Source organism: Lactuca saligna, chromosome 6 (genome assembly GCF_052625555.1).
Source record: "Lactuca saligna cultivar CGN05327 chromosome 6, ASM5262555v1, whole genome shotgun sequence".
In the NCBI taxonomy this organism is placed as follows: domain Eukaryota; kingdom Viridiplantae; phylum Streptophyta; class Magnoliopsida; order Asterales; family Asteraceae; genus Lactuca; species Lactuca saligna.
In genome coordinates, this window is record NC_136422.1 from 47074219 (window position 1) to 47084626 (window position 10408).

A 10408-nucleotide genomic window follows, 5' to 3' on the forward strand; every position below is an offset into this window, starting at 1 on the left:
ATGCGATATTTTCAAAATTGAGGGGCTGAAACTGTATTTTTCTGTAAAACAGGGAACTATTAGTGTTCCAAGTCCATTTCAAGGGTTAAAAATGCTTTTCATAATTAAAAAGGACCAAAGATGCAAAAATTTTCTAATTTGGGCCAAAAGTGTAAAAGTTGCGGAAAAATGAGGTTACAGCCGAGAAAATTATATTTTGAGGGACTAAAACTGTTTTCAAATGAAAATGTGCTGAAAAATATCATTTCCAACAAGTTTTGATATTAAAATGCCAAGAAAAATGGTTTAAGGACTAAATCGGAAATTATTTTATTCAAAGGGTTAAAAATGTAAATTTACAAAAAGAAAAGGGGCTGTAGACAGAAAAACTTCAATGTTTTAAATCAATAAATCCGTTGCGATAAAACACTGACACCGCGACTACCGACAAATCACAATACACAATCAACACCAAAAATCGTTATCAAACGAATTGATTCGGTCTCGAATCAATAACAAACCTGAAACTACTAACACGAAGACAACTCGATACATACACGGAAAATTCGGGAATTCAATACACACGTGGGAATGCACAGACGTCGATACACCATCTTTGGGCCCAAAAGTGTCAAATCTTGCTTGTTGGGCCTAGCTAGCTCAATGACCTGATCTTTAGGCCCGAAGACAACAACCTTATGAGTTGTTGGGTCTTACATGATCCAACACAGCGTAAAAGGACTTTCAATGGCTTTTATACTATTGGTCCCCAAGGGTCCTTTGGTACTACTAGTAAAGTCGAGAATTCACCAAATGCGAGTCGGGCCAAGGGCTCTTCGCATTCACTATAGCCTCGACCGACTAATGGGATTATTAAGGTCTTCGTGCCCTCTTTTCTCCTCGGTCGTGGGGCTACACGAAGTCACGGCGGTTAGGTTACGTGAATAGTACGGGCGACGCCTAAGGGATCGTTAGTATAGTTGTAAACTGGTCGTTTGTGTAACGCGTGTTTATAACAATTCACCATGCGCAATAACCCAGTGTCGCCTGGAATCAATGACTTCACATACCGCGATGGTACAACAACTATACGGAATTCAAAGTGTTAGGAAAACATCGGGTTTTCCTAGGGTTATTCAATACACACATTTACGAGATGTACACCAAGTTTAATAAATTCTTTTTACAATTATAGAAACAAACAAGCATACTTATGGATCTTCACAAACTTTTTCATAAACTCTTTTCAGAAAATATCGGATTTTCTGGTAGTTTTCAAACAATACAAAACATTGCTTTTCAAACACCGCTTATGAACTCACTAACATTTCATATGTTGACGTTTTTCAAAATACTTGTATTCTCAGGTAACAGGTAAACCAAGGGGAAAAATGTACTCAGTGATGGCTTGCAGATTGTTTATCTATGATCGAACAATTTATTTTTTGGAATGTAATGTTAAAACAATGTACTTAGTGTAAACTCTACCAGTTGTACTATGTCAATGCATGGTAATGAATGATGTTATGTTTCATATATATTCAATGTTATGGTATTCAATTACGTCACGACAGCCCTCGGACGTTTCCGCCGTCTGGTTCGGGGGTGTGACAGATTGGGAGTTGTGAAATGAGTATGATTGGAAATGTGTTCATTTGATCTATTTCACAAAGTAAGGACCGTAGGTAAACATTGTGTGCATGCTGAGAGCATAGGACAAGTGTAGTAATAATTCAAGTAAGAAGTTGATTACCCGAAACGACAAATAATGAGTAATCGATATGGTGATTAAATAAAATGTTACCCAAAGTTTGGGGTTATATGGGATTAGTATTATTCTTGTGTTTCACTTTGTATGTTTTGACTTCCTGAATAATTAAATTGGTTCAGAACAATCAAAATTATTCGAACGGACCACAGTCGTTCATATGTTGGAAGTAGGTATGAATGAAGACTGTCGTGAATTGGTGTGTGGATTGTCTAAAGTGTATTAGAGATAAGCAAATTTTTGCTGCAACGTTCATGAGTGCTTATGAATATGATTTGAGCATTGGATTAAACCCACGCTCACTTGGATCACTTCATGGATTTTATCACGAGTGATTGATGAGATGATAATATCTTATATTCTTGAAACCAGATGTGTGATTTGTATCTTGCAAGTCGGTTACACATTGATAATATGTAAATGCAGCAGTAACTTGGTGTCATAAAACATATTGTTGTGTGTGATTCGGTAAGTGAGTGCAAGCAAGCATTGAATCAAAGTTTATCCGTTCCTTTTATCCAAAGTGGGATGAAAGCGATATCTGTGGGCCCCTCGATGATTTAGTGATGACATCCTAAGCGCTTGGCCAAGCCGGGACTAATTTAATGTATTCAATTTGTAGTCTGTTGTCAGTCGTCATAAATTAGAAATTGGAAAACAACATATAGACATAGAGAATGATTTAAATCCATGTCTCATTCTATACAATATCTAGAATGGAGGAATATATGATCCCTTATCTAAAGGACGCATATCTGATAAGATAAGAGTTGACAACGGCTTTTGAAAGCTACGATTGCAGAGATCTGAAGTCATACGCAGAATAGTTATTAGACTTATCCAAGTGGGAGACTGTTAGATTAATGTCTAAGTCCATAACTATTTTGGTATGTACTTGACCGGATGGTACATGGTCCTTTTGGGTTGCCTTCACCAAAGCAACTTGATAGGATGGATTATGGAGAGAGAGAATTAATTATGATTTATTAATATATTATGAGAATAATATATTAAAGGAGAAATCATATTGTTTAATTAATTTAGTCAATAATTAATTAAGAATTAGTTTTGTGGCTAAAAGACATTAATTAAACTTAAGGGACTAGAACTATCAATTGTATGATAGTTTAATATTGGGCTAATAAACTCCATATTAGAGGGGTAGATGAATTCTATGGGGAAACCCATTAGAAATCGTCCTAGGCCTCTAAGGAGGGAGTTCATGGGTTTCTTAGGGCCTAAGCAGTCAAATTAGGGTTTCCTTGTTAGATAACCCTAATAGCCACACTATTTAAAGGACCCTTGAGACTCAAAAACCTGGTGAACTAATTGATTAGGGTTTCCAGCCGTTTTTGGGTGTCTCCCCTCTTCTTATTCTTCATCCTCTTGCTCTTGGTGTTTGTGAGCCATTAGAGGAGTGACACTTGTGACTCTAAGCTTTCTAAAGCCATTACAAAGGAGGATTTGAGATTGTTATTGCTACATAACAATCAAGGTAAGATCTAAACCCCAATCTTATGTTAATATGATTAATTGTATGCTAGATCTAGGGTTTATAGCTTTGGATATTCAATTGCATGTTCATTAGATAAACTAGATCCAAAAGCTATTAGGGTTTACATGTACACCATAGAAATGATGTTTTACTCATAACCCATCAGTATTTTCTTATTCAGATCACGAAACTTCTCTATATCACCGGTCATGTGATTGCTTGCACCTGTGTCGAGATACCATAGCATCGACTAATTTGAGTCCCCACCTTTAGTTTTCAGTTTTGGGTTCACCTTCTCTTCATTTAGGAATACTTCACCAACCTCTTCTTTATCTTCAAGGGAGGAAAATAGCAATGCAAGTTCGTTGTCTTCTTGTATCAAGTTGGTTTCATGGCTCCTCTCCTTTTTTGGATTCTTACACTCAGCTGCGTAGTGCCCGAATTCCTGGCAGTTATAGCATTGTATCCCACTTTTATCTTGACTGCCAGATGCTCCATTACCTCCTTCTCGTTGGTGATGTGAGCCACCTCTTCCTCGACCGCCACGACCACCACTATTTCGACCTCTACCTCTGCCTCGACCTAGTGAGCCTCCAAATCCTCCTCGATTCGACTTAGATTTGGAGTCACCTTCTCCGCTTTTCTTTGTTCTTTCGGACCACTCTTGATGAGTCAAGAGCAGTTTTCGATCATCAATTTCTCCATGCCCTTTCAATCTCTCTTCATGAGCTTTCAATCGGCCTATTACTTCTTTCACAGTCATTGTGTCCAAGTCCCCAAATTGCTAAAGAGTTGAGGCAATTTGAAGGAACTTTGACGATACTGCCCTGAGCAACTTCTTCACTACACAGCCTTCTTCTACAGTTTCTCCCAGAGTGCGCATGATGCTCACTACATTGATTACCTTCACGGAAAAATCGTTAACACTTTCTGTCTCTTTCATGATCATGGCCTCAAACTCAACTTTCAAGGTCTGGACTCTTGCAGTCTTCACTCTATCTGCCCCTACAAACATCGTTCGCAGGGCTTCCCATGTTTCTTTGGCCGATTTCTTCTTAAATAGTGACATTACAAACTCCTCAGGAATCCCTTGGTAAATGACCGCTAGTGCCATCTTGTCGTTCTTTACCTCCACCACCGTGTTGGCTATTCGAGGCTCAACAACATCCCATACACCATGGGCTTGCATGAACATGCGCATCTTGATTTCCCATGCCCCGTAATTACTCCTAGATAACATTGGATAGTGGAGGGTGATTTGCCCATCTTTTTCACCATTGTCATTGCTTCCTGACATCTCTTCACGAGATTGATACTTCGGCATACACGAGGTTAGGCTCTGATACCACTTTGTTGGTTTTGACAGGCTCTTCACAAGGTTCCTGCAGAAGAGAAGTAACAGGGGACAAAAGAAATTTTACAGAGGGGTAATTTAGGTAAAGGTTTTGTGATGTATTATTCAACTGAAAGAGATGATTCCAACGTACACAATGCCTAGGTATTTAAACCAATGAAAAATTCAGAAAAACTGGGAATACTAACTACTAGCTAGAGACCAGGTAAGACATTCTTACATGGCCTTGATTTATTCTTCCTAAACAAAAGAAACGTGCTTAATAATAAAACAACTTCTGAATTACTTCAACAGAGACGGCCCGGACGGTGGCGTGCTGGTTATTACGGTAGGCCCAGAAAATGAAATCGGTCGAATACTTGAACTGAAGCTCTCTTCTGGTGGGTTTTTGTTGGGCATCACCGGTCATCCTCGTTTTACCGGGGCCCATGGCCGATGTTCAGTTGGTGGCCGCACCCTGACGCCGACGATAGGGGTGATAATCGATGGAGCATTCAGAGGCAGCAATTTCCAAGGTTAGATAGAAGGGATGTTGATGTCGATGCGTTCAGGGAGAGACATCGGGATTTGGAGGTTACATAGAAGGGATGCCGATGCGTTCAGGGAGGAGACGGGGGGTTTTGGAGAGGCGGTGGGAAGCATCCAGAATTCAATGGAGGCGATGAAGTGAAAACAGAAGGAAAACCGAGGCTAAGAGTCGGTGAAATCAGCTGAGTCAACAGGAGAAACGAAGAACACCCAACACGTAGAGAGTTTCTGTGTACTTGACAGCACGTGTAATCCACTATCTCCAAAAAGAGAAAAGGGAAAACAAAAAAAGAAATTAAGAGAAAAAAAAAGAGCCAATGAAATCAATTTACAGCTCCCTAAAGGGGTTTAGATTTAGTATATTATATGATTAGGGTTTTTTTTTTTAGGAAAAACGGTTACATGTATAATATATCAAAACAATACTAAACCGCTTGGTTTTTTCCTAAACATTTCCGGTTTGGTTTCCGTTCTTTTTCAAAGCGGTTTTTTTACACCTCTAATTTTCATCTTGTTTTTATATGTTCCAATACAGAACATATAAAGTTTTGTGGATGTCTAATTTCATACAACACGGGGAAAATAGCCACTCATGGTGTTACTAGCAAATTTATTGATATCAGGGACTTCAAAACCTCTGCCAAATTACAATGAATACCCTTTTTACAAATTTGCAATGAATAATTGAATACCACCACCTTCACATAAATCTAGTCTTTGAAGCTATCATAAAATAAAAAAACAAAAACAATAAAAATGTCTCCCATGACGATTGAGAAGTAAAGCCCCACATGCTATCCAAAATCCAGTAGCAAAACCCATCCCCCCACCAATATAAAACCATCTTTGAACTTCATCTATGTCTTCCTCATCACCCTCACTTTTACCAGCAGGAGGTGGTACTTTTGATTTTTCATCTACAGGGCAATTCTTGGGAAGGGGAAGTCCACATAGTCCTGTGTTTCCATCATATCTTGAAGGGTCAAAGGACTGAAGTTGAGTGCTAAATGGGATTCTCCCCAACAAGTTATTAAAAGACAAGTCTAGGTAATTCAGTAAACTCATATGAGACATGCTTGATGGTATCCTCCCTGAAAAACTGTTTCTAGATAAATCCAAAGTCAAAAGGTTGTTCATCTCACCAATTGTCGATGGAATTTCTCCAGATAGTTTGTTCTTTGACAAGTTCAGGGCAATCAAGTCATAGAGATTAGTAATTTCATACGGGATATTTCCTGTTAAGTCGTTGCTTGACAGGTCAATGCTCTTTAACAATTTCAATGTGCTAAAGAATTCTCGTTCATCACCTTGCCACTGAATTATCGCATGGTCAACATATGTCTCAATTTCATAAGAATAATTTACTGAAGTTTTATAAAACTCTACACCTTGTAAGAATTCTTGTTGAACCATGCTTGTAAGATTACCCAAACATGAGGGGATGATTCCATGGAGATTGTTCATTGACAAGTCTAGAATTTGAAGATTGGATAATTGACATAACTGTAGTGGGATGGTTCCAAAGAAGTTGTTTGATTTTAGGATAAGAACATACAAACCTGATAAGTTTTCCCCAATCCAGACAGGCACATTACCAGAAAACTTGTTGGCCCCCAAATTCAACGACTTTAAGCTGGTGCAATTTTTTAATGACAAAGGCAATTCTCCATAGAAGTTGTTCTTGGACAAATATAACACCTCAAGTTCTGTCATAGATCCAACAGAGGGAGGAAGTCTCCCAAATAGATTATTGTGTCTGAGATTAAGAACTTTTAGTCTTTTGAAATGCCGCAAACAATCCGGGAGTTGTCCGATAAATGAGTTATCAGAGAGGTCAAGAAATAATAACCCATCAAAACTTTGGCATATAAATGCGATTCCTCCAGAGAAATTGTTTTTGGAAAGATTTAATGATAACAAAGTGGAAGAAACATTTGTTATTGGACCATAAAAGTTGTTTGAACTCAAATCTATCGCTGAATATTTGGCAAAATTTGATAATAAATCTGGTACTTTCCCGTTAATGTTGTTGGAAGAGAGATTTAGATAATCTAATTGATAAGGCCACATGTCCCAAAACCCCAGAGGAGTTGTGTCTGAAATACCAGCATTGGAAATATCAAGACGGGTGAGACGTTTGAATGTCTGAATCCATTTGGGGAAGCGAGGCCCTAACAGCTTGCAAGACCTCATATCAATAGACTGTAAGTAAGAAAGGCTTGACAAGTGATATGTGGAAGGAACTCTAAGATTATTAAAAGAAACGTCAAGAGTTTGAAGCCTGGGTAGCTCCCACAGTTTCTCACTTATACTTCCATTTAAGTGATTATGAGACAGGTCCAAGGACTTTAGGGATGAAAACTTTTGGATCTCATCGGAAACTGACTCTGTAAATTGGCTTCCAATAGCATACAACAGTTGTAATGTATGCGATGTGCATCCGGACAAGTTGTTGAGAAAATCAGGAAATTTAATCACTGCAGAGTTGTTATTCAAGTACAAAGTTTCCAGACTACAGAGGTTACCAAGATATTTAGGTATCCCATCTAACATGTTGCTAGAGAGATAAAGAAAACGAAGCTTATTGCTGGTTAATGGTAGCAACCAACGATACATGGATGAAGTGAGATTGTTGTCACCGAGATAAAGGGACTCAACAGATGAAAAAGAGGAGTTGAGAAACAAAGAATATGGATATATGATCTTTGACAACTCACATCCCTCTAAAGATAAATATGAGAGGTTCCGGAGACTCAGAATTACATCTACCCAGTAATTTTGTTTGGCTAGGGAAATCCCATCCATTCTTAGCCACTCCAAATGTGAGAGATGCGACAACCACTCTATGTTTTCAACTCTGTACCTTCCAACGGATCCAAGGTTAAGGTATTGCAAGTTGGTGAGGTTTCCAAACTCTTGAGGAATGGTTCCATAAAAAGAATTATCGGAAAGGCCAAGGTGCCTTAATTCGGTCAAGGAACCAATGGACCCGGGAATGGTTCCATTAAGATGATTGTAGGAAAGATCAAGATACCTTAATCGAGTCAATGAACCAATTGACCTGGGAATGGTTCCATTCAACAAAGAATTGTAGGAAAGATCAAGATGATTCAAGCAAGTTAAGTTAAGAAACGTATGGCTAATCTCACCTCCAAGATCAAAATGACTGATATCAAGCCCTGTGACATGACCTGTTTGGTTGCTGCAGGTGACTCCTCTCCATTTGCAGCAGTCATGATTGTCAGCTCTCCATGAAGCTAGAATGCCTCGGCGATCATAAAGGGGAGCTTTGAAAAGAAGGAGAGCAAGTCTCTCCTTTTCCAGACACTTGTTCATATTAGCACCATTTCTATCATCTCCTCCTTCTTCTCCCCCTGCTACCAATTGGCTGGCAGTTGTAGTCGTGAATAGCAAGAGAATCGAGATGATTATAAAAACACAAAGATTCATAATGTGAACGGAAAATCTTGGTGATTTTTGGATTGTATTGATGCTTATATGAACTGCCCCCATCAGGGTTTATATAGTCTTGATGTGAGAATCATTGCTTAGTAAGTGTGTGGCCTCAAATTGCAGGCCTACTTGTGTGGGGCATACAATACTTAATTTCGTTGAAACTGGAACCAAACTATAAGACAAATGAAAGATGACGCGTTGAAATAAATTGCTTCAAAATTTTGATTTTTGTAGACATATATGAATGAAACCAAGTTTATCCATGCATTACTTAATTGTGGTCTTTTTCATTGATAAAAATGATATTACCATGCTACCCTGATTGATACTCACTCGATTAAAAACATTAGATTACAATCAATACACTTAGATGATTGGAGACTTAAACAACAAAACGCCAATAGTTCATGGCCAAAATAGTGACATTAAACCTTATATAAATATCAAAATCACACAACTTAAATAGTAGACAAAGTAGCTGCCTTGGAAAAAAAAATGTTATTTTTATACTGAGAGGAGTTTCCCTATAAGACCAGATCTTTTCAGCTGCCCTATGTGGACCAAATGATATTCATTGTGATTCTTTGTCAACGTTTTTGGTCAACAGAAGCTTAAATGCTTAACCATCTTCAACCATCTTAACAACTTCAATCTCAAACAAGTTTTCATTTTCTTGAATCTAAATCTAGCCACACAACGTCTGAACCCAAAAAAAGATAATTTTTTATTTTCTATTCACCATAGCAATAGCAAATAAATATATACAAAATAATCACACAAAGTGAAAAATCCAAAATTTTCTATAATACCAGCAACCAACCTTTATGCGTCACTCTTTTACTTCGCATCATCATATTGCAAAAATTACGTTTTTGGTCCCTGGCTATAGCTGATCTTTTCAGCTTTGGTCCCCAAATGTTTTCTCTTGTAAATTTGGCCTTTATTTGAAGTTTTTATAGCGTTTTTGTTCCTATAGCAAGTAAAAGATGACTATTTTGGGATCAAAATTGCAAAAATCAGTTATACTCGGGGACCAATATAGTATTTTACTTTGAACAATGACAGAGAACATTAGAAGAACCTCTAATAAGGAGCAAATTGCAAGAGAAAACTGTCTGGTGTATACTTAGGGACCAAAAATGTTACTCTAATTCTAAACATTCTACTCTCCTAGCAAATATTGAATAAAGATTTCATAGTAAGTTTGGAACATTAATAAATAATAAGTAATATATTTTTCCATCTTTTAGGAGAATTGGAAAATAATGCAAGTTCATATGGTATTCTCAGCTGTTTCTTTCTCATAAACTTGTTCGTCTGTAGTCATCTGTAGTCATTCAGGGGCCATGTGCTCCAAATACGAAAGACAACTCAATAACAAAAACTAAAAAAACCTAACTTATCCATAATTCAGCCTTTAGTTTTTGTAGTATTTACATTGGCTTCTTTTTGGATGAATACGTCTATTTGCGGTGTTTTTATCTGTTATGAAGAAAAAATATATAGAATAAATTACAATTTTGGCCCGTGATTATAGCTGATATTTTTTTCATATTTGGTCTCAAAAAGGTTTATGTTTCAATTTTGGTCCGTGTTCCAAAATAAAATGACTATATTTTAAATTGGGTACGAAACATAGTTGTTTTACTTGGAACATGGACCAAAAATGTTACAAAAACCTCAAATAAGGACCAAAATTATCAAAAGCAACTACAGTCACGGAACAAAAAATGCTAGTTACTCAAAATATATATACGAGACAGAAGTTTTCTTTTTGCAACAAAAATTGAGCATCTGAAATATGTTACCTTCTGTTTTCCTAAATTAA

The 10408-nt window shown here is 37.4% G+C and overlaps 1 protein-coding gene across 1 annotated transcript; it reads right to left on the reverse strand.

The window, feature by feature from the left end:
- Positions 1-4026: 4026 nt before the first annotated feature.
- Positions 4027-8574, reverse strand: LOC145002517 (receptor-like protein EIX2). The gene is made up of 3 exons (XM_078961772.1): positions 5920-8574; positions 5792-5847; positions 4027-4624 (listed from the first exon to the last, which is right to left on the reverse strand). The coding sequence occupies exons 1-3, from the start codon at positions 8572-8574 to the stop codon at positions 4027-4029; spliced, it is 3309 nt and encodes a 1102-aa protein (XP_078817898.1).
- Positions 8575-10408: the final 1834 nt, after the last annotated feature.

Bases quoted from the DNA above. Each gene is read 5' to 3' on its own strand.
- LOC145002517 (XM_078961772.1), bottom strand. From the start codon at position 8,574: ATGAATCTTTGTGTTTTTATAATCATCTCGATTCTCTTGCTATTCACG. The intron at 5,848-5,919 runs GCATGTGGGGCT...ATTTTATGATAG, and splicing joins TTGCTACTGGATTTTGGATA to CTTCAAAGACTAGATTTATG. The intron at 4,625-5,791 runs GTAAAAAGGGTA...TCTCTTCTGCAG, and splicing joins CAATTATTCATTGCAAATTT to GAACCTTGTGAAGAGCCTGT.